This window comes from Mustelus asterias, chromosome 13 (genome assembly GCF_964213995.1).
Source record: "Mustelus asterias chromosome 13, sMusAst1.hap1.1, whole genome shotgun sequence".
Lineage (NCBI taxonomy): Eukaryota > Metazoa > Chordata > Chondrichthyes > Carcharhiniformes > Triakidae > Mustelus > Mustelus asterias.
In genome coordinates, this window is record NC_135813.1 from 61,634,347 (window position 1) to 61,659,517 (window position 25,171).

Below are 25,171 nucleotides of genomic sequence, written 5' to 3' on the forward strand. Positions count from 1 at the left end.
GTGGGGGTTACCGATAGTGTGACATGAACCCAAGATCCCGGTTTAGACCGTCCTCATGTGTGCGGAACTTGGCTATCAGTTTCTGCTCAGCAACTCTGCGCTTTCACGTGTCGTGAAAGCCGCCTTGGAGAACGCTTACCCGAAGATCAGAGGCCGAATGCCCGTGACCGCTGAAGTGCTCCCCCACAGGAAGAGAACAGTCTTGCCTGGTGATTGTCGAGCAGTGTTCATTCATCCGTTGTCGTAGCGTCTGCATGGTTTCCCCAATATACCATGCCTCGGGACATCCTTTCCTGCAGCGCATCAGGTAGACAACGTTGGCCGAGTTGCAAGAGTAGGTACCGTGTACCTGGTAGATGGTGTTCTCACGCGAGATGATGGCATCCGTGTCGATGATTCGGCACGTCTTGCAGAGGTTGCTGTGGCAGGGTTGTGTGGTGTCGTGGTCACTGTTCTCCTGAAGGCCGGGTAGTTTGCTGCGGACAATGGTCTGTTTGAGGTTGTGTGGTTGTTTGAAGGCAAGTAGTGGGGGTGTGGGGATGGCCTTGGCGAGATGTTCGTCTTCATCAATGACATGTTGAAGGCTCCAGAGGAGATGCCGTAGCTTCTCCGCTCTGGGGAAGTACTGGACGACGAAGGGTGCTCTGTCCACCGTATCCCGTGTTTGTCTTCTGAGGAGATGGCGCTCGACTCATCGATCGACAGACCTCCTCAGAAGACAAACACGGGACACAGTGGACAGAGTACCCTTCGTCGTCCAGTACTTCCCCAGAGCGGAGAAGCTACGGCATCTCCTCCGGAGCCTTCAACATGTCATTGATGAAGACGAACATCTCGCCAAGGCCATCCCCACACTCCCACTTCTTGCCTTCAAACAACCGCACAACCTCAAACAGACCATTGTCCGCAGCAAACTACCCGGCCTTCAGGAGAACAGTGACCACGACACCACACAACCCTGCCACAGCAACCTCTGCGAGACGTGCCGGATCATCGACACGGATGCCATCATCTCACATGAGAACACCATCTTACCAGGTACACGGTACCTACTCTTGCAACTCAGCCAACGTTGTCTACCTGATACGCTGCAGGAAAGGATGTCCCGAGGCATGGTACATTGGGGAAACCATGCAGACGCTACAACAACGGATGAATGAACACCGCTCGACAATCACCAGGCAAGACTGTTCTCTTCCTGTGGGGGAGCACTTCAGCGGTCACGGGCATTCGGCCTCTGATCTTCGGGTAAGCGTTCTCCAAGGCGGCCTTCACGACACACGACAGCGCAGAGTTGCCAAGTTCCGCACACATGAGGACGGCCCAAACCAGGATCTTGGGTTCATGTCACACTATCGGTAACCCCCAGAGCTTGTCTGGACTTGCAGAATCTCACGGGCTGTCCTGTCTGAAGACAATACACATTTCTTTCACCTGTACCTAATGCTCTCTCCACTCACATTGTCTGTATCTTTAAGACTTGATTAGCTGTAAAGATTCGCATTCTAATCAGTATTCTGTAACTTGAGTTTGTGTCTCTGTATGCCTTATTTGTGAGCAGATATCCGCTCCATCTGACGAAGGAGCAGTACCAATGGCTAATGGCGTTTGCTACCAAATAAACCTGTTGGACTTTAACCTGGTGTTGTTAAAACTCTTACTGTGTTTACCCCAGTCCAACGCCAGCATCTCCACATCTTGAGTTAGGTATACAGGTGAGACCTCAAGATTCAATGCGAGGACAAGTGCTGTTTATAATATAAATTAACAAGGGGGGGGGTGGCTTGATTAGGCCATACAGCTCATCCAGCCTGCTCCGCCATTCAATGCAATCATTGATGATCTTCTACCGCAACTGCCTTAAGCGGCCAAAAATCTGTCCATCTCAGCTTTATCAATATTCAATGGTGAAGCATCCCCAACCCACTGGAGCACCAAATTTCAAAGATTCACAGCCCTCTGAGTGAACAAACTTCTCCTTATCTGAGTCATAAATGATTGGACTCTTATCTTGAGGTTGTGCCCCTATGTCCTAGATTCCTTGCCAAGGGAAAACAACCTCTCATCAACTACCATGTCAACCCCTGCAGAATTCTGTATGCTTCAATGAGATAACCTTGCATTCTTCGAAACTCCAGAGAATGTAATCCCAATTTACTCAGCCTTTTCATAAGACAACCCTCCTCTCATCCCAGTGACTAATCTAGTAAGCCATTGCTGCACAACCCCCAATGCAGTATACCCCTTCTCAAATATGGAGATCAATTTCCTGTGTAATGCTCTGACCAACAGTGTAACTATTGTTGGGTGCCTCCAAACTACTTCTCCAACATTTTCTGACTCTTGCTTTTCCTAATCTCCAACCAAATTGATTATACTTCCTAAACTTCCAAGATTCTTTTCTCACTAATGTCCTTATGTCATCCTTCGCTTTCTATTCTGTCCATCTTTGCTCCATGTTGTAAATCCTAGAATATTTTTTTCCCAACCTTGCTCACCTTATAACCATGTCTCTGCAATGGCTACTAGATGTAATCTTAACTATTTATCTTTACTTGCACTGATGTTTCAGGTGTGGTCTCCCAAAGTCCCTGTACAATTGTAGCAAGGTTTTTTTTAATTTTTGTACTCCAATTCCCTTGCAATAACAGCCAACATGCCATTTGCCTTCCCAATGTTTGCTGTGCTTGCATGCAAACTTTGTGTTCTTTGTACAAGTACATCCAAGTCCCTCTGAACGTAAACATTTACAAGTTTCATGCCTTTTAAAAAATATTCTGCTTTTCTATTCTTATGACCAGGAATGCACTTAGTTCCCAGTCATAAACTAAAAGCACTTGCTTTTAGTTTGTGAACTTGTAATGGAGTGTACTTTTGTTTACTATTTTGAATTGCAACTTTAAATGTTTCACACTGTTTACTTACTGTCATACATTTTAGTCAATTTACCCAATTAACCATAACCAGTCCATCCCTCTTACCTTTGGTTAAGTTTAAGATTGTGTGTGTGATTGGAGAATGACATTTTCAAAATTAAAGTGGAATTCAATTGTATTATGATGCCAATTTCCCAGAGGAGCTTGTACCAATTAACCTTGCCTCATTTCACAATACAAGATCTAAAATAGCTTTTCCCTAGTTGGTTCCACAACTTATTGCTCCAGGATACTGTCACAAAAGCATTCTTACATACTCACCTTCCAGACCACCTTTAACAGTTGGACAAGTGCAGTATATATGAAGATTAAAGTCCTGTACAAGTATTTTTTTTATTCTTTCATGGGATGTGGACATCGCTGGCAAGGCCAGCATTTATTGCCCATCCCTAATTGCCCTTAAACTCAGGGTTTTTTTAAGGCCATTTCAGACAGCAGTTCAGAGATTACCCGATAGATTGGCAGATACAGATTCAATAGTGACAAGGCCTTGAATGGAAGTCCATCCTTGCCCAAATTGGGAGTCGCTCTTCAGATGGCGAAAATGGAGCTTCCCCCCACCTGGAATATTCAGGCCATAAAGCCACTATGACACAAAAACAGGCCATACAGCCCATCAAGTCCATGCTGGCTCTCCTTAGAACAATCCAGTCAATCCTATTGCTCCACTTTACCCCCGGAGCCCTCCAAGTTTATTTCCCTGAATATTGCATTCAATATCTTTTTGAAATTACTGATCATCTAACCCTAACCCACCCTCGTAGTCAGCGAGTTCCAGGTCACCATTTGCTGCCTAAATTAATTCTTCCTCAGATCCCCAAGCATAGAATCTTAGAATCCCTACAGCGCAGAATGAGGCCATTCAGCTCAACGAGCCTGCACTAACAGCAAACCCATCCAGGCCCTATCCCCGTAACCCCATGTATTTGCACTGCTAATCCCCCTGACACTAAGGGGCAATTTAGCATTGCAATCAACCTAACCTGCACATCTTTGGGCTGAGAGAGCAAACGGGAGCACTCGGAGGAAACCCACGCAGACACGGAGAGAACGTGCAAACTCCACACAGTCACCCAAGTCCAGAATCGAACCAGGGTCCCTGGCACTGTGAGGCAGCAGTGATAACCACTGTGCCACCATGCCACCCACAATTTCTTGCTTCTCTTGCCCAAAACCTTTAATTTCAATGGCAAAAGAATAGAATTATGAGTTTTTTTTAAAAAGTAACTTCAGTCTCTCCATTATTTGGCCAATGTAATGTTTAACAAAACCATTACTTCCTGTCAGGTAGACAGACAGAATGACTGAACAGGCCTGGACTAAGGGGAATGATGAAGGAGTAGAGCTGGGTGTCATCAACATACAAAGAAAACTGACCTCATACCTGTGAATGTAGGCAACATATAGATTAGGAAGAGAGGGGCACTAAGGACAGATCACTGGGGAACTCTGGAAGGTCTCTGCTGGCTCTGTTCAGACTCAGAGTGGAAACCACATGAGAGCTGGAGGAGGATGGCGTGGTCAACGGTGCCAAATGCTGCAGGGAGGTCGAGGAACACAAAGGGGGATTAGGGAAGAGGGCAGGAAAAGAGGATGAGAACAGACAGCTGCAGCAAAAAGCTGATATCAGCACAATGGGCTTCAATGGTCTCCATCTGTGCTGTAAATTAAACGATTACATGATTCTTTAACAATCTTAATGGTGAGTTGTGTTACTTTGTCTTTAATAGAAAGTGTATGTGGTATTATAAAATAGACATTTTGTATTAAAGATCCCTCTAAACCTTTATGTTTGTCAATGTATCTCATTTGGATTTATTGTTTCTTTTCAGGACAATTGGGGGAAAGGGAGGAAGGAAAGTTTGCAAAATGCTTCCTGTGATTCACATTCAGCTTTCAAAGAAATCAACAGGTTAAAGACTAACGGCCCAACCTTCTGCACTATTCAGCTGCAGGGCGAGCTTGGGCAAATAGGTAAGGAGGTTCTCACATCCTCAGGAAAACCAAACACACAAGTTATTTATTTTAAACAGTGATCCTCCAGCACACTGTCTACTGCAGGATACAGGTATCACTATTCATGCTGATAATTCAGGCAACATTGCTGATACCTGAGACAAGCATGAGTCTGCATCACCCGCAAGCAGTAAAGCAAGCCAATCACAACAATCTTCATGAATTAGTACTTCAATTGCAAAACAGAACTGGTATTTTTTTCTCCTTCTTACAAAATCAGAGTTCAATTTATCAAGAACCCACAGTTCTGGAAACTGGCTGCCAATACTACTCCTCATCCTACCAGACCCCAGGAGTATGTTAAATTCTCTGTGACGCTGAGCTATTACAATGAAATTTTACACCAGAAGTGGTTTGGCCTGCAGCTTGGTGTTTCTCTTCTGTGTTATTCAGAGTTTAAAGTGGTTTCCTGTTGTACGCAGCCATCCTGACTCAGATGTTTGGGCAGATTCCTGAATCTAACAGTACATAAATCAGTTATCATTACAGTGACCCATAACAGACCTATACTGTTCAGTTTTAATATATGCAATCCCATTATATTAAGGAGCCCCAAACGAGAGACCAGGCATCTGCCAGGGTTCTTCATCACAACACCAGTGTTTAGAAAAAAAATTAATATCAGCAACATCATAGAATCCCAACAGTGCAGAAGAGGCTATTCAGCCCATCGGATCTGCACCCACTCTCCGTCCAAGCTACTCACCCAGACCCTCTCCCCCACTTCATCCCCATACCACACATTTCCCATGATTAACCTACAAATCTTGGGACACTAAGGGGCAATTTAGCATGGCCAATCCACCTAACCTTTGGAGGTGGGAGGAAACCGAAGCACCCGGAGGAAACCCACGCAGACACAGGGAGAATGTGCAAACTCCACACAGTCACCAAGGTCGGAATTGAACCCGACTCTCTGGAGCTGTGAAGCAGCAGTGCTAACCACTGAGTTGCCACCATTTATCATCAACATTTATCGTCGCAAGGAACCGGGTATATAAATGGCAATATTTCAATCCAGCAGGGCACAAATTGTCTTTTGGACTCTAATGCACAATCATGTTGAGGACTAATTGTAATGCTCTCTTAAGGAGGTTACAATATGGCAGCCTAGCTGCTCCAACCGAGCATTTAACCCAGCACAGAAATTAGTTTCAGTATCACTTCTTTTATAGTGGCATTGACAATTAAAAGCATGAAGAAATTCTATGCCTGCAATGTCTGGAGAGAACCCTGCATCTGGGTCATCTAGAAGTCTGAAGCAACTTTACAACATTTGCGGTGTAAATCTGATCATTCCACCATAATTCAGCAGGAGATTTAAGTTATAGCATAAATCCAGTATTGCAACACTTAGGTAATTACTCACCAAGGGGAAAGTACAGGAGTGGGAGGAGAACAATCAAACATTGGCATATTTACATGAATTCAGGAAGTATAACGCTATCTCTATGAGATATGGCTGCATATTAAAAAATAAAATAGAACACTACTATGTCCAGTTTTGGTTACTGAGGCACAAAACATTTGTGCCCTCGCTATTGTGCAAACACGGCGGCACGGTAGCAGTGGTTAGCACTGCTGCTTCACAGCTCCAGGGACCTGGGTTCGATTCCCGGCTTGGGTCACTGTCTGTGTGGAGTTTGCACATTCTCCTCGTGTTTGCGTGCGTTTCCTCCGGGTGCTCCGGTTTCCTCCCACAGTCCAAAGATGTGCGGGTTAGGTTGATTGGCCATGCTAAAATTGCCCTTAGTGTCCTGGGATGCATAGGTTAGAGGGATTAGTGGGTAAATATGTAGGGATATGGGGGTAGGGCCTGGGGGGGATTGGGGTCGGTGCAGACTCGATGGGCCGAATGGCTTCTTTCTGTGCTGTAGGGTTTCTAAGTCTATAAGATGCCTAGCATCAGCAAATGATGTTTAGAGGAGAGTTCAAACAAGTACATAATACATTAATATAGAAAATTTTATTTTGTTTCATGTAAAAGTTTAACATAAGAACACAGTTGCAGAGATTCAAGATGATAAACCAGAAAACTTAAGACTGATGTCAATAAGTTCTTTTTACAGACAATGCATTTAGGAACGGGCTCTTCGGCCGTCCAAGCCTGTGCCAATCATGATGCCCTTTATGGGTGGCATAGTGGCTAGCACTGCTGCCTCACAGCGCCAGGGACCCGGGTTTGATTCCCCGCTTGGTTCACTGTCTGTGTGCAGTTTGCACATTCTCCCCATGTCTGCATGGGTTTCCTCCGGGTGCTCCAGTCTCCTCCCACAGTCCAAAAGATGTGCTGGTTAGGTGCATTGGCCATACTAAATTCTCCGTCAATGTACCCGAACGGGTGCCAGAGTGTGGTGACTAGGGAATTTTCACAGTAACTTCATTGCAGTGTTAACACAAACCTACTTGTGACACTAGTAAATACACTTTAAACTAAAAACTTCTGCCCCTACTCAGTCCGTATCCCTCTATTCCCTCACTATTCACGTACCCATCCAGATGCCTCTTAAATATTGCTAATGTGCTTGCTTCCACCACCTCCTATGGCAGTGTGTTCCAGGCACCACCACTCTGGTCCTGCACATCTCCCTTAAACTTTCCCCTCTTGCCCTGAACCTGTGAGAGTCACATAAATGACAGCTGAATGCTGTAATTGAGAGACTGCAGCTTTTTCTAGTTGAATGAATTAAGATAGGCTGAATGGTCTCCCTCATCTATATTTACCCTGTGATCTAATTAAACCCAATCTGAAGTAAGGTGCCATGGGATTTCTATTGTTGGCATCATATTAATTGATTTAATGATTAAAACAACAAATTTATTTTTAAAATCATGCTGTTAAGTTGAATGCTGCATTAACTTCACTATTGCTGTCACTGGTCATCTTGATTCTACAGCACTGAAAAGTTAATCAGGTGCTGTTGCTGCCTCCAAGGGCACAGAAAACCATTTCAAACACCAACTGCTGCATTCCAGCCCAGGTGAGCTGACTGTCTTTCTATCTGCCCACAGACAGGCTGGAGGCGCTTTCACATTGCTGGCCTGGGCAAACAGTGCAGTCACCAGCAAAAATCAGCAGCTCAAAAGAAAAGCTGCAGTTCCCTAGTTTTAAACATGCAGGCAGAAACTTGCACATGTATAGCTGATCTGGAATTCTTTGTGCAATACTGGAAGCCAAGACAAGCAGAACCTTCCCCAGTCACCAGGTAATAAAAATTCTTGTGGTTTACACCCCAGATACTGAAGAAATATGTTTAAGCAATTACAACAAGATCACATTTACATTTCATTTGTCTCTGCATTCAACTGTTCATTACCATAAAAAGGGTGATAGAATTCACATCTCCAGACATGTTTACACCCTATACTTCATATTGGGAAATATACATATTTTACACAATAGCAAAGTAAGCCATTTATTTTACAGTATAGGTAGTAGTCCAAATGAGCTACTGATGCAGAAAAAAAATTAAATTTATCCTTGCACAAACCAAGGTTCGAGTTAACTCCAGGTCATTCCTTAAAATCCACCTTCCATGTTTTTTGGGTGGAGAAAGGTGCCACAGTTATAATGAGTTAGAGAAAAGAACAGGCACAAGTACGAAATCTCTCACATCTCAAAAGGTACAGATTGTACAGAAAATTTCTAGTCTCAATAAACGACAAGTCAAGTGCTGTCACGGAAAGCTAAATGCAGAAAAATTAGGAAAAAACAATTGCCCTTTTTTCAGTTTAGCGTTGTCTCCCAGGTGTCTTTTCCCTCTAACATTCTGGCCTATTTCTGTCAGTAAAGATTCCAATGTTATTCACTCCACAAGCATCACCTGACCCAGGTTCTTCACTGCACGGTTTCATATCAAAAATCAACCTAACCCCACAGCAGCCCAGATGAATTCCTTAGTGCAGCAAGACTACACATGCCTATTGCACAAGCATGGAAGAAAGCAACATTCCAAGCAAACAAATGCCACACATTATAACACTTGCTTACCAGGGAGCATGCAGACTATATATTTGTCCTTAAAAGGTCATTACAATCTATTGCTAACATAGAATTCACTCCTCTATGCTATGCTGGGAGCTCTGGGGTATAGATAGGCAAAGAGGTTAACTTTCTGGAGGATAAGCAAAGGTAAGGTTTTCACCCTTGTTTGTTAATCTGTTTGTCAACAATATACTTCAAAAACTAATGATGATTTCAACAAAACCTGGTACACAAATAGGGTGCGGTTAAAATTTTTGACAAAGGTGAAGATCCAGATCCGGATCCTGGAATTTCTTTTAAGGATCCATTAACATTAGGAGGTACAGAGAATTTACATTTCTCTTTGAGAATGATGTGGGTTGTTTTATTTTTAACATTGTTAATTGCTTTAGAACATCATAGATTGTCTCAGCTGCTGTGATGAATTTATCACAACTGTCAAAATGTGAGCAGAGTTTTCAGAGTAGGTTATTGGATGTTGAATGACCTGAGGCCTTCTCAGTGAGAGGAAAGCTCTTCTTAAAAATATTTATTTTTTCAGTTTTGTAGTTACAGAGCATCAATCAAGCAGGGAAGAGCCTCAATAAAGAGCCATGTAATTATATTGCGAGTTAACCACCTTGTGACACAGGTGCCCTCGTCACTTGTTATAAGCGGGTTACACAGCAATGCAATGGACATGAATCTTACCAAACTTCAGCCAACTTTGACAAAATGCACAAAATGTTAGCACTTTTTTTGGAACAGTGTAGTAATTAGGATTACATGGGGAAATAGCTGACATCTCTGCAGGATACTTTTCCATTTGACCTTGAAGAAAAATGCCCAATTTTAACTTCTAGGCAGGAGGGAGATGGACCAAAATGACCTGTGTTCTCTGACTATGAGGTATTCAATATTAATTAATATTTATTATTTCACCTACTCAGAAAATCAAAAAAGTTTTAAAGTGAATATTTCTATTTGCTAGGACTATGTACATATAGGCAGCTAAACAGTCAGGGAGTTAGCTGCTTTTTATCTCCTGATCATAGTGTCACACTGTGGGCCAAAATATTTAAGAGAACCTATAAACAGCAACATGAGGGGGCTTTTAAGATTTAATAAGGGCAGTTCTGTCCTCGAGGACAGGAGATTTACGATCTAATGGCTACTCTGTGCTCCAGTTTAAAAATAGCGTTAAAGTCATAGCATTCTTAAATGTCCAGACAATTCCAATGAGCAGTGAACAGAGCTACATCACAATCTGAAAACAAAAAGCTGTTAATCTCTCCACAACAATTAGTGGCTGTTCTGTACAAGTGGAAAATATCCAAGTTGAAGCCTGCTTTCATTCAACGTGTAAAAACACGGCAAAAATTAATGAGTGATAGAAACTGAATAATGGCGATGCTATTTTGTGTATTAAACATAAGCTGCTTCAGCGTTCAATAACTCCCTTTAAGTACACTTATATACCAGAATATAACAAATTATGGTTGATGTTACTGACATAAATATTGTTAACTATTTCAAAAAGATTTTTGAATTATAGAATGTTCAAGTTAATTAATTACAGTTGAATATAGATAGCCCAGATGAGTTAAGGACTTCCTGAGTGTAACAACCTTTGATAGCATGGAAAAGGGGTTGCCAAAGTAAATGGCTTGTAATACATAGGGCATATGATTGAATACTGGGAGATTTCTAATAGTGATTATAGTGCCCTGTTCAGTAAGAATTCATCCAACTGAATCTGTGGCATGATGTATTGAAATTACAATGTGCCTTCTCTGGCAGCAATATAGTAAAATCAATACTTTTTTAAACAAATAATTTGCAAACTGGATAGTAGGTCCAGAATGGTACAGGTAACACAGTGCATCTCAAAATAAGGTATGGATTACATAACGGATGAAAATATGGCTACTTCTAAAATCTAATTTTGATTCCTTTTAGGAACCCCCAGTAATTGTATCAATGTATCAGATTCATTTCATTCATCCTGATTGATCAATTGCATTTCATTTACCAAATTCCACAAGTTTAAAACATGTAAATAACAGGGAAGACCTTTTTATCTACAAACATTAATTAGCTTCCATTTTTATTGCATGTCCAAAGAACTCAGACAAAAGAATCTTGATTTGACACGTTTTGAAGGCAAAACTCCTGTTTAACCTAGTTTAGTGAAATAAGACTCAACAAAGTCAATGTTGCCTTTATGGAAAGATTTCCACACTTTTAACAATCCAGATTGGATTCTTTTTATTTACTTTGACTTCATCAATACAATAGCAGATGGCACAAGAATCCAGAATTGGATACTACGGAGCACTACCATCTGGGTCAGAGGGGGAAGAATGTGCTCAAGTATAAATAAAGGGCAAAGTCATCCTAATTACGAGCCATGTTCAATGTAAATTCGGAGTAATGTGGTTCTAATAAGGGGCCAATATGCTCACAGCTGAATAGGGAGCGTCCAAGAGAGGATGCAGCGCTCCCAGCTAAATACACGTGCAGAATTATGTTGGAGAAGGCATCTAAGATATATTTCCATTTAAAATATTGAAAGCGGATGGGACAAAGAGAAAAGTAAATAAAGAAACAAAGATGAATTACCAATGGAATTTCTAAGAGTACTCATACCGTTGAGGCAAAAGTTTCTAAAGGACAAGTTCAAAGCATTTCTCCTTGTGCTCGTTTCACATGAATAATCCCAGCATACAGATAGCATTATTTTCTCCTGTATTAAGACATATCTTCACAATCCATGGAATGTGACATGATCATTGACCCTTTGTGTTTGACTTACGTAAATAATTTCAGGAATACCAATAGGTTTATGTTCCTGCCTCAGTAACAATGCAGATGACTAACCATTGAAACACCAAAAACTTTATCTTCTCTCAATTATCTCCTCCATATTTAAGAGATATCATTAAACCCTGAAACATGGACAGCACATTTTGAATGATTAGGCAGGGTTCCCAGTCGTCCAGAGTGCCATGATGCTGATATTTTTGAAAAGCGAGCAGTTGGCCAACACATCATTTTGAGGCAAAGGACAAGAAATAGAAGTTTGACAGTTTGCATGGTTTTTTTCTTGGTTAAGGTTATCATAGATCATAGAATCCTACAGTGCTGAAGGAGGCCATTCGGCCCATCGAGTCTACACCGGCCACAAATCCACCCAGGCCCTATCCCCATAACCCCATGCATTTACACTGCTAGTCCCCCTGGCTCATGCATGTAGAATCAAAGTGAGTGAAGTGTGGCAACCATGATAATAATCCATGCAGATCAGAAAGTTCCATGTTTTATCACTAATAGATACAGAGCACAGGAGTAGGGATGTTCGCCGATGACTGCCTAATGTTCAGCACCATTCACGACTCCTCAGATCCTGACGCAGTCCATGTCCATATGAAGCAAGAACTGGACAACATGCAGGCTTGGCATAATAAGTGGCAAGTAACATTCACGCCACACAAGTGCCAGACAATGACCATCTCCAAAAAGAGAGAATCTAACCATCACTGAATCCCCCACTATCAACATCTTGGGGGTTACCATTGACCAGAAACCGAATTGGACCAGTCATATAAATGCTGTGACTACAAGAGCATGTCAGATGCCGGAAATTCTGCAGAGAGCAACACACCCCTCGACCCCCCCAAAGTCTATCCACCATTTACAAGACACAAGTCAGGGTGAGTGCTGCTCCAACAACACTCAACACTATCCAAGACAAATCAACCTGCTTGATTGGCACCCTATCCAGTAAGCATTCACTTCCCCATTATCGACGCAGAGTAGCAGCAGTGTCTACCATTTACAAGACGCATTGCAGCAATTTACCAAGGTTCCTTTACAGCACCTTCCAAACCCATGATCTCTATCCTTAGAAGGACGACAGTAGATGCGTGGAAGAGCCACCACCTGAAAGTTCCCCTCCAGGTCACACACAATCCTGATTTGGAACAATATCACCGTTCCTTCACTGTCATTGAGTCAAAAGCCTGGAACTCACTCCCTGACAGCACTGTGAGTGTTCCTACAACACATGGACTGCAGTGCTTCAAGAAGGCAGCTCACCATCACTTTCTCAAAGGGAATTAGGGATGGGTAATAAATGCTGGACTAGTATCTACATCCCATGAATGAATAGTTAGTGGAATAAAAAGTCAGTGGAACTCAACTAAAATAGCAGTAGGGAACTTTTGGTAACGTTAAATCCTCCCTAGCCCAGAGAGAGTATCAGTATTCAGTGGCCCCTCTGGAAAAATCCTTTAGATCCTCTAGAAGTAGAAAGTAGAAGTATTTTGGGATGTTAATGTTTAGGGCGGCATGGTAGCACAGTGGTTAGCACTGCTGCTTCACAGCTCCAGGGACCTGGGTTCGAATCCCGGCTCGGGTCACTGGCTGTGTGGAGTTTGCACATTCTCCCTGTGTCTGCGTGGGTTTCCTCCGGGTGCTCCGGTTTCCTCCCACAGTCCAAAGATGTGCGGGCTAGGTTGATTGGCCATTCTAAATTGCCCCTCAGTGTCCCGGGATGCATAGGTTAGAGGGATTAGTGGGTAAATATGTAGGGATATGGGGGTTAGGGCCTGGGTGGGATTGTGGTTGTTGCAGACTTGAAGGGCCGAATGGCCTCTTTCTGCGCTGTAGGATTCTATATACAACAGTCTATATCTATATAATTATCCAGGAAACGTTAGACAGGAAACTCCTAGTCTTCTGACTGACACACAACTGCCTGGTCGACCCGTTACCACCTCCTCCGCACCCCCTCTGCTCCCCGCTCCCACACTCCACCTCACAAACCCTCTCCAACCAGACATGACTATCCCCTGACCTGAGAACACTTCACAGTCCCAACCACCCTACCCAGCTGCCACCCCACCCATTTACACACCTACAAACTCACACATTCACTCACACACACAAACTAAGAAACTTTGGAACCTTTAAATACTTACCAGAATAAGGCAGCTAGTGCTGTAAAAGGAGGATGTGGCTTCAGTACAGATTCTCATCACTGCTCCTGAGCTGAGAGAATTCTGCAGAATCCTCCATCGTAAGTCAGAACCATTTGAACATATGAGTAAGAGGGTAGTTCTCTGTCTGATCAGAGTCAGACACAGGGGTTCCAAATCCCTTTGGAAGTTTTGGGTAATTAAAATATATTCAGGAACACTGTTTGGCAGTATGAAGCAATTCTGGACTTAGGTCTTGGGAATGAAGCTGGGCAAGTGGGAAGTATCTCAGTGGGAAACATTGTGATGGTAATGATTATAATTTAGTAGATTTGGAGAACTTATGGAAAAGGACAAAGAGACATGGATAGACGAAGGGTAAAAGTTTTAAATTGGGGAAAAGCCCATTTTACGAAACTGCAACAGAAGTTAGCAAATGCAGACTAGAAACACTAGGATAAGGCAAAATACTGTGGATGCTGGGATCTGAAACAAAAACAGAAAATGCTGGTGAAACTCAGCAGGTCTGACAGCATCTGTGGACAGAAAACATTTTGAGTCAGGATGTCAAAAGTGGAGAGGAAATATTAAAGTGTCTAGCATTTTTTAAAGTAGATAAATCGCCAGGCCTGGTTGAAATTAACCCCAGACTACTAAGAAAAGCAAGAGAGGAAATAGCAGAGATTCTGACCATCATTTTCCAATTCGCTCTGACTACAGACATGGCGATAGAGGGATTGGAGGATTGCTGATGCTGTACCATTACAACAAAAGAGAGAAGGGACAGAACAAACAATTACAGGCCAGTCAGCCTAACCTCAATTGTGGGCAAATCATTGGAAAAACATTGTGGAACGGTATAAGCTGTCATTTAGAAAGGTACAGATTTATCAAGGGCAGCCAGCATAGTTTTGTTACAGTGACTCTCAGTTATCTTCCACAGCCAGTTTCCTCTGCTGAAAACCAACTAAAATATCTTTTACCATTTCAGAGTGTTAAACAAAGATAGGATAGAACTACCAGCAGTGACATACCATAGGAAAAGGAAGAAAAAGGTTAGAAGGAAAAATCAAATTCTAACCAAACAAAACATGAATAATGTGAGATGAGCACCTGTTTGCATTTGCCATCAGCACAGAGAAAAAGAGAATTCTGTATTATAAAGAGCAAAAAGTGTGAAATACAAAACAAATAAGTTAGAGGGGTGGAGAGTAAGAGCAAGCTTCATTCAAAACTACAATCTTAAAATAGTTCAAGTAGAGGGCAAACTGAGAATCAAGAAATTCTCTAGTCTGATGCACACATTGAATTAATGTTCAAGTATTTGGATGGAAGTTCATGGAACTGAAATGTTAACTCCGTTTCACTCGTCACAAATGTTGTCATACCTGTTGAGCAATTTCCATTTTATTTCAAATATTCATTGCTTGAAACATGCAAAATTTACACTTTGTCACAGAGCAATAACAAATGCAACACTGAAATGGTTATGGTAGCATTATTGTAAAACTGTAACCACAGGAACAAAATGCAAGAAGGTTACTACATGAAGGCTGTTGAATAAACATTTAAGCTTAATTTTTTTTAGAGACGCCAAAGCAAGGCAGATCCTAAACATTAACATCCCAAAATACTTCTACTTTCTCAGGAGGCTAAAGAAATGCAGCATGTCCACCATAACTCTCACCAACTTTTAGATGCACCACAGAAAGCACCCTTTCTGGTTGTATCACAGCTTAATATGTATGGCTCCTGCTCTGACCAAGACTGCAAGAAACTACAAAGGGTTGTGAATATAGCCCAGTCCATCACGCAAAGCAGCCTTCCATCCATTGACTCCGTCTGCACTTCCCACTGTCTTGGAAAAGCAACCAGCATAATCAAGGACCCCACGCACCCTGGACACTCTTTTACACCTTCTTCCATCAGGAAAGAGATACAAAAGTCTGAGAACACGTACCAATTGACTCCAGAACAGCTTCTTCCCTGCTGCCATCAGACTTTTGAATGGACCTGCTATATATTAAGCTGATCTTTCTCTACACCCTTGCTATGACTGTAACACTACATTCTGTACCCGCTCCTTTCCATCTCCCCTATGTACTCTATGAACGGTATGTTTTCCCTGTAAAGCACACAAGAAACAATACTTTTCATTGTACTCAATACATGTGACAATAATAAATCAAACCAAAAGAGCCATGAAGCAGTTCACAGATACTGTCAAACTCATCAGTACAAAGAAGTCTGTGTGAAATTAACAAATTCCATAGGGACATCTGCATTGACTTGTGTCCTGTGATGCTAACAATTCACAAGCTACAGTATGCTGATCGACAGTGCTAATGGCTGCCAATCTCCACTAAGAAAGCTTTACTTTGGTGCACTAACACGTATGAAAAAAACCACAGATTAAACGGAACAGCTGTTATGGGTGTGCTGGATCTGATGCTGAACAGTAATGTGTAAAGCACTCAAGCACATGACCTTTTCGTAGACCACAATGGTTTCTGCACTCGGACTAGCTCTTCCTTATCTATGCTTACATGCACCACTGAGGCACAGAGCTATGTCTTGAGCTTTTCAGTGAAGAGAACTGATAGGCACCAACAAAATATAAAAGCACATCAATGGAACCTGCAGTTAAAAGTAAATTACTTGATTTTCAATCAAATTTCCCTGTACACTGCAATCTACAGACAGCAGCAGAGTCAACAATCTCTCCTTTACATTGGCTGAGTGGCAACACTCACACCTCAGACTCAGAAGCTTTAAGCTACACTCCAGTGATTTGAGCACATAATCGAGGTGTACACTTCAGTGCAATACATCTCACAGTCAGCGATGTTGCTTTTCAGATATAATGTTAAACCAAGCCCTAGTCTATTCTCTCCGGTGAGTTCCACTAGCATTATTACAAAAATAAATCTATGTCTTCACCAATATTTATCCCTGCTCTGGTCATTTATTTCATTGCTGCTTGGAGCTTGCTGTATGCAAATTGATTGCCACATTTTCCTACGGTACAATAGTGACTGCATTTCAAAAGTACTTCATTGTATTGTAAAGCACTTTAGGACATGAGGATGTATAGTAGTGATGGGCAACCTGCGGCCCGGGGGCCACATGCATCTCTTCTGGGTTTAGAGTGTGGCCCACCAGACATTTTGTTGACCATTGTCTATTCACAGGGTTGCCACATTCCGCTGATTTCTGTCCATTTTTTTGCCTATCGGTATGACTAAAGTGATATGCATGTAAAACAAGAGCAAGTAAAGTGAGGTACGTGCTGATTGCTCACAACATTGACTGAGAGCGCCGTGCACTTTGCATCCAGGAGTTATTTTGTCTTTACCATTTGAGCTTGATGACATTTCTATTAATATATAAATGAATAAGCACTTTCTACAAACTATGAAATATTTAAATTTATTCATGGGGTCATTTCAATCTGAGATGAAAGAGGGTCACTCATGTGACCCACTCACAAGCCTAGGTTGCCTATCACTGATGGATAGGGGCCTTGCTCACTTCATGGAAGGTGCTATATGAATGCAAATTATTTCCTCTGTACACTTTACAATTTCTGTCCAGTCACTGAGGTCCCATAAGCAGGGACTAATCCCTTCTTTGCATAATCAAAGGCATTCCATTCTCCAGATTATCTCTTCTCTAAATGGGCTTCATAATTGGAGGCTGGTTTAGTAGAAGCTGCCATTTCGTACAAGCATAGTAAATGAGAGTAAAATGATTAAAAGATATCAATTGTGAATGTGCAATACGTGTAGCCAGGAAACCAACCATTCTGAAAGGGGAAGCATCATCAACAGCCTCAATTTATTCGGTATAACTTCACATTTTTCCACTTATAAAGTCATTTTCACCTGTACTTCCTATCATTTCTATGTTTGTTTTTTAATTGGAAAGTCCCTATACAATCTCATGTAAACTTTTCCTTCAAGCACCAACTGATTGAGTGGAGCATGCTCAATAAAATCTACAATGAGCAATTTATGTTCAGTGAGTTCCAGTGCAAAAAACCATGGTCAGGAATCAAAGAGCTGTTTGTACGTTCCCACTATATCAATGAGGAGAGATGCGACTGTCCAATCTGTAAGTGGAGAATGGTTACAAAGTGAACTGGCATGGGAATATTCTTTTTTTATAAAGAGTGGAAAAGAGTCTATAGCTGTCACTGCAAATGTTTCTGCTATATACAGAATGGTATCTGCTGCACCCAGAAATCAATCTTCAGACCACGACATTTTGATTTCTCCTCCTCGCACTGAAGTCACAAAAATAGATTGATGGGGGATGTTTTGTAAATATTTTAAGCAACTCTTCATGCACATTCTGCTGTGCAGTAATGGCTCACTCAGAACGTCTGCACCACCGCACAGAACCCTCAATTCCTTAGTTCAATAGTAACACTTCAAAATTGTACTAATGCACTCACATGACCATGGGCTCGGGTAAACAGTTCTCCATCCTTTTTCCTATTTAGCTCATATCCTTTACACTGATCTAACTTCTATTCCCTCTGTATTACTCTGTGCTGGTCTTATTCTGTCTTCTACTCTTAACCCACCACATTGGTCCATTGCCACAACACTCTTAAATCTTAGTACATTCTGAAGTGGCCAAGAAAGCCATTCAGATGCTACAAACCAGAAACCGAAGAAAGCCCACTACATTCTTAGAATACTAAATGTGGTAGGGTGTGGGTGTACAGGCAACAGTGTGGTTGTCCAATCTTTCCATAGTGTCATTTGTGTCACAGATAGGTGGCCATCCAGCCCATCAAGTTTCGATATCAGCTATCCATTGAGCACTGCAGTCAGTCCCATTCCCCCACTCTATCCCTGTAGCTCTGAAAGTTTACTGCCTTCAAGTATCTATGCAATTTCCTTTTGAAGTCAATCATTTCTATTTCATAGAATCCCTACATTGCAGGAGGCGGCCATTCGGCCTATCAAGTCTGCATCGACCACAATCCCACCCCAGCCCCATTCCTGTAACCCTGTTAATTTACCCTGTTAATCCTCTGACATTGGTGTCAATTTAGCATGGCCAATCAACCTAACCCGCACATCTTTGGACTGTGGGAGGAAATCGGAGCACCCGTAGGAAACCCACGCAAACACGGGGAGAATGTGCAAACTCCACGCAGACAGTGACTCAAGACTGGAATTGAACCCGGGTCCCTGGCGCTGTGAGGCAGCAGTGCTAACCACTGTGCCACCTTGCCACCCACTTGGGCAGTGAGTTCCATTTACCACTTGCTCCTCCTTGCATCTCTTGCCCAAAACCTTAAACCTGTGTCCCCCTCGTCCTGTTACCATCAGCCAATGGAAACAGTTTTTCTTTTCCTATTTTATCCATAATTGTGTACACTTCAATCAATTCTGCCCTAAAGAGCAATCCCAGTCCAAACTAGTCTTGTAGCCAAAATCCCGCAGTGTTTGCATTCCCATTTCTTGAGTTATTTTGTTTCATTGATGCCTGGCACTTTAATCTGTCTCGTGCTATTTATGACTTTTTGTCTAGTTTTACTTGCCACTATCCTTATTTTGTATAGTTTTTTTTTCTAGTTAGTGTCAGCTAGAGTCATGGTAGCAAAATTGATTTTGTTCTCCAGCAAAATGTGACTTTCCTTATTAGGCTTGTTTTTTCTTATTCATTTATGGGATGTGGGCGTTGCTAGCTAGGCCAGCATTTATTGCCAATCCCTAGTTGCCCTTTAGAAGGTAGTGGCAAGCTGTCTTCTTGAATCACTGCAGTCTCTGGAGAGCAGGGAGGGAATTCCAGGATTTTGACCCAGTAACAGTGAAGGAACAGTAATATATTTCCAAGTCAGGATGGTGAGTGACTTGATATCTGTTGCTCTTGTTCCCAGGTATCTGCAGCTCTTGTCTTCTAGATAGTAGTGGTCATGGGTTTGGAAAGTGCTGTCTAAGGAACCTTGGTGAGTTCCTGCAGTGCACCTTGTAGATTGTACACAAGGCTGACACTGTTCGTCCATGGTGGAGGGACAGTTTGTGGAAGGGATAGCAATCAAATGGGCAGCTCTGTTCTGAATGATGTCGAGCTTCTTAAGTGTTGTTGGCACTCATCCAGGCAAGTGGAGAGTATCCATTCCACTCTTGATTTGTGCCTTGTGGACAGGCTTTGGGGAGTTATTCGCCACAGGATTCCTAGCCTTTGACCTGCTCTGGTAGTAACAGTATGTATATGGTAAGTCCAGTTTAGTTTCTGGTCAATGGTAACCCCAGGATGTTGGTAGTGGAGGTTTCTGTAATGACATCGTTTGAATGTCAAGGGCAATGGTTAGATCCTCTTTTTGTCCAATGCGTGCTATTTATTTGAGTGCTGTGAGTTTACCATAAGAGTTGGCGATCGAGGCACACCACTTGAAAGATAGTCAGTAAGCTTTAATTATTGTCATGATAAGGATAATGGATGATGGTATTCCAAAGTGAGGATTTGGGTTTTTTCATTTGATTTATTGTCACATGTATTGGTATACAGTGAAAAGTATTGTTTCTTGCGCGCTATACAGACAAAGCATACCGTTCATAGAGAAGGAAAAGAGAGGGTGCAGAATGCAGTGTTCCACACATAGCTAGGGTGTGGAGAAACATCAACTTAATATAGGGCAAGTCCATTTAAAAGTCCGACGACAGCAGGGAGGTAGCTGTTCTTAAGTCAGTTAGTTTGTGACCTTAGTTATGTCAAGGTACAGGTAATGGGTAGTTAGGGTGAGGGACGTGGCTAAGATCCAGGGTAGTGTTTAGCATTAGGGCTCCAGCATTTTCCACAGAACCATAGAATCCTTACAGTGCAGAAGGAGGCCATTCAGTCCACTGAATCTGCACCAACACAGCATCTTACCCAGGCCCTCCCCCCACCTCATCCCCACAACCCCACTAATCTCCCTAACCTTCACATCTTTGGTATTAAGAGGCAATTTAGCATGGCCAATCCACTTAACCTGCACATCTTTGGACTGTGGGGGGAAACCCACACAGAAATGGGGAGAACATACAAATTCCACACAAACAGATATCCAAGGCTATCATCGAACCTTGGTCCCTGGCACTGTGAGGCAGCAGTGCTAACCACTATGCCACCGTGCTGCCCTGAGAAATAATAATAAAGTTAAAGGGAATGAGAAACGGGTTGAAGACTAGTATGAAGAATCAAAAGGACAGACTTGATGGGCCAAATGATAATTTTCTAGTTTATATTTGATTATTTTTTTCTGCCACAGTAGTTTATCCCCTATTCTTCACTATGATTGGCCCATCCCTCTCATGTTACAGTTCCACCCTCCATCCCTTGAACTATGCTGATACATTATGCAGCACTCAGAGACTTGAATTCATATAACACTTTTTATAATCACCAAATGTGTCTCAGTACTGTGAAATGGAGTCACTATTGTAATGCTGAGAATATCAGAAAATCTTAACAGCACAGGAGGCCATTTGGCCCATCGTGCTTGTGCCAGTCCTTTGAAGGTCCTTCCAATTAGTCAGATACTGCGGCTCTTTCCCCATTGTGCCACAAATCATGTATTGATTATGCATATACAATTGCCGCCTATGTTCAATGTTGTTCTTGTTGAAATTAAAATATTTCCACTAAGAGATACACATATTAAACTGTTTAGAATTTAGGGACAAGGACTGCCTCAAGACTTAAGCTACAGCAACTCCAAACGCAACTGGGTCGGACACAGGGAACCAAGAACCAGGTAAAGCATGTAATCTGGACATCACTGCTCCAGGAAAGGAAACTTTGGAAGTTATCATAAAGTAAGCAGAGAAACATGTCCATTTGCACGAATCTATACGTGAAACTCAGATGTATTTGCCACATTTCTGTTAACTTATTCCCTCAGGGAGTGGACAAGGTAATGGAAAAACAACACATTCCTGAAAATGTTGTAAATTTTAACAAAGGCGAGGTCAGCTTCTCTTTACAGTACAATGTGGATCTCGGTAAATGACTCTTGGGATCATTCAAGCGCAGTGTCCTGGATAAGTCATTAGTGAGCTCAGAACGTTCATCCACTTGTTAGTCTGAAGAGCTTGTCAGTACCTTCTGGAAAAGTGTTGATCAGTCCAACTATTAACACAACTATTAATTGTAAATATTCTGCACCTTGTGCTCAAAGGATTCTTAACTGGCTTACTGATAAAAAAAAGGCATTCTGCGCAACCAAGACTGTTCTCTTAAACCCCACTGATATGTTTTTACGCTGTCTGGTTTAAGTGTTACACGATATTGGTGGTGTCGGGAATAATCACAAATTTGGTTTCCTTTTCCTGGCTGGACTCGCAACTAAAATTATCTGTTGTGATCTTTAAACTATCTCTCCTTCTCTCCTTACAGGAGGCAGAGGGAATGATTGGTATGTGATAGCAATATCCTTGATGCCTGGAGACATGGTATAATCACGATGGCAGATTACACAGAAATATTAAAGCAAATGTGCAATACACCCTAATACAGGCAAGAATAAATTCCTAAACAAATACTGCATTGCTGGATGGAGAATTAGACATATTAAGGAATCTGCCAACACCCTTTTTTTTAAAAATCGAAATGTGATTATGAAAAACACCAGCAGGATGGATACCGGTTGAATTGCAAATGTTCAAAAGCTAGAAACAGTTTTGAATAGCATGCATTCCTTCCTAACAAAGATGTCAAATCAAAGTGCTATTCTCCACAGATACAAAATCCAGTTACTACACTTCACAATTCAATGAAAAATCAATTGAATTATCATTTCTTGCAGCCCAACTGGACACTCGTAAATAATTATTTCAATCTCTATTTCTTCTGATCTCTGCTACCCCAACTAAAAATGCAGAATTGAACCAGTTGTCTCTATGATTCCCTATGAAAAGTTAATCAAGTTGTTATTCTTGTGAACAAGTAATCAAGCCATTACTCGTTCCCTATGATGCCATAAGCAACAAAACAAATTGTTATTTTCTGCTAACCCTGCAGACAGTCAATTTTACCATTTGTAACCATATACCACCTGAAAGGCTAATCATTATTCCCCATGCCCCTATAGATGGCTGGCCCATTCCCCCCTTACCACTTCACATATCCCTTTATTGTTCCCCTTGTTCTCATAGACAACTTAACCCATTACCACAGATATCCCTGGTCCTTATTGTGTCCTCAAAAAGAGCCCTATTCCTCATGTCCCAGTTGCCACTTGGTAGTATAGAACTCGCGTGTCACTGAAAAAAAGACATGAAGTTGAAGCTTTTCACCTTGCACTCATCAGGACAGTCGTACAAATGTCAAATTCCAATGCCAAATTGTTGTCCCTTTTGAAATCTGACAATCTTATGTCTGCCATGATGAGTTCAAGATGAAAAGCTTCAATAACATGTTCCTTTTCAGCAATAACTTTCCAATTCTTATTCTCAATTCTCTACAGATCTGTATTCTGCAGGTCCCCACTGATCCCTATTAGAAACCCTATAGTGCAGAAGCAGGCCATTCGGCCCATTGAGTCTGCACTGGCAACAATCCCCTCTTGGCCTTATCCCTGCAACCCCACATATTTAGCCTGCTAATCCCTCTAACCTAGGCATCCTGGGACACTAAGGGGCAATTTAGCATGGTGAATGCATCTAACCCGCACATCTTTGGACTGTGGGAATAAACCAGAGCACCTGGAGGAAACCCTCACAGCCACAGAGACAGTGACCCAAGCTGAGAATCGAAGACAGGTCCCTGGACCTGTGAGGCAGCAGTGCAAACCACTGTGCCACCCACATTGCTAACCACTGTGCCCCAATGGATCTTTGATTCCTATTTCTCAATCATCACAAACTCCTGATGGCGGTTACCCATACCTCACAGATACCCCCGTTGGTTGTATCTTGCAGATGCCCCCCTCGCCATACCCTGCAGGTCCTCACTGTCTGTACCCCACAGATCCCAGTATCCATTCCCCACGGCTCGCAGTGTCCATGCTCCACGGAACCCAAATGTCTGTTCCTCACAAATCCCAGTGTCCGTTCCCCACAGGTCCCCGTGCCCGTTCCCCACAGGTCCCCGTGCCCGTTTCCCACAGGTCCCAGTGAGTGTCCATTCCCCACAGGTCCCATTGAGTGTCCATTCCCCACAGGTCCCAGTGAGTGTCCATTCCCCACAGGTCCCAGTGAGTGTCCATTCCCCACAGGTCCCAGTGAGTGTCCATTCCCCACAGGTCCCAGTGAGTGTCCATTCCCCACAGGTCCCAGTGAGTGTCCATTCCCCACAGGTCCCAGTGAGTGTCCATTCCCCACAGGTCCCAGTGAGTGTCCATTCCCCACAGGTCCCATTGAGTGTCCATTCCCCACAGGTCCCATTGAGTGTCCATTCCCCACAAGTCCCAGTGAGTGTCCATTCCCCACAAGTCCCAGTGAGTGTCCATTCCCCACAGGTCCCAGTGAGTGTCCATTCCCCACAGGCCTAGTCCAATGGATGTCCATTCCCCACAGGTCCCAGTGAGTGTCCATTCCCCACAGGTCCCATTGAGTGTCCATTCCCCACAAGTCCCAGTGAGTGTCCATTCCCCACAAGTCCCAGTGAGTGTCCATTCCCCACAGGTCCCAGTGAGTGTCCATTCCCCACAGGTCCCAGTGAGTGTCCATTCCCCACAGGTCCCAGTGAGTGTCCCATTCCCCACAGGTCCCAGTGCCCATACCTTACAAATCCCACAGCACATACCCCAGTGTCCATACCCCACAGATCTCTCCGTGACCCTGTGGAGTGCTAATCAGATCCTCATTTCCCATGTCCTGCCGATCCGAGGATCATTGCTCACTGATCCCGTGGCTGAGAAAGTTTGCTGCCCCGAGTCTGCTCTTCGGGACAAACAATCCTTTCAGCTTCAGATCGAGATCCCAAAAACAAACAGGAAACTTTTCAAATCCTCTCAACAAACTTGCAGCGGCTCCGGGATCAGCAGGCTGGGGACTGAGCCCCATGTGGGGGAGACTGGGAGGGGAGGGGAGGGAGCCCCTCGCCCGGGGCCGAGGGGTCGCCGCCGCGTTCACACCGCAGCCGCACGCCGGCCTCCTGCGCCCGGGGGCCGGGAACTGGCCTGGCCGGCAGCCCGGGAGAGCGATGCGGCCTGGCGGGGCTCGGTGCTGGCGTTCGGGGAGGATGGAGCCCCCCACCCTCACCCGCTCTCCCTCCCCCCCGCCACCCTCACTTACCCAGGTCATCCATGTTGGCGCTGCCGAGGCTCCAAGAGC

At 43.1% G+C, this 25,171-nt stretch overlaps 1 protein-coding gene across 7 annotated transcripts in view; it reads right to left on the reverse strand.

Annotated features, from left to right (window-relative positions):
* pxna (paxillin a) overlaps window positions 1–25,165 on the reverse strand; it is a 163,293-nt gene extending 138,128 nt beyond the window's left edge. For all 7 annotated transcript variants that reach the window (XM_078226893.1, XM_078226892.1, XM_078226891.1 and 4 more), the window contains exon 1: window positions 25,133–25,165. In XM_078226893.1, coding sequence (XP_078083019.1) covers window positions 25,133–25,145 — 13 coding nt within the window. In that variant the 5' untranslated portion in view covers window positions 25,146–25,165. The remainder of the gene's footprint in view (window positions 1–25,132) is intronic.
* Window positions 25,166–25,171: the final 6 nt, after the last annotated feature.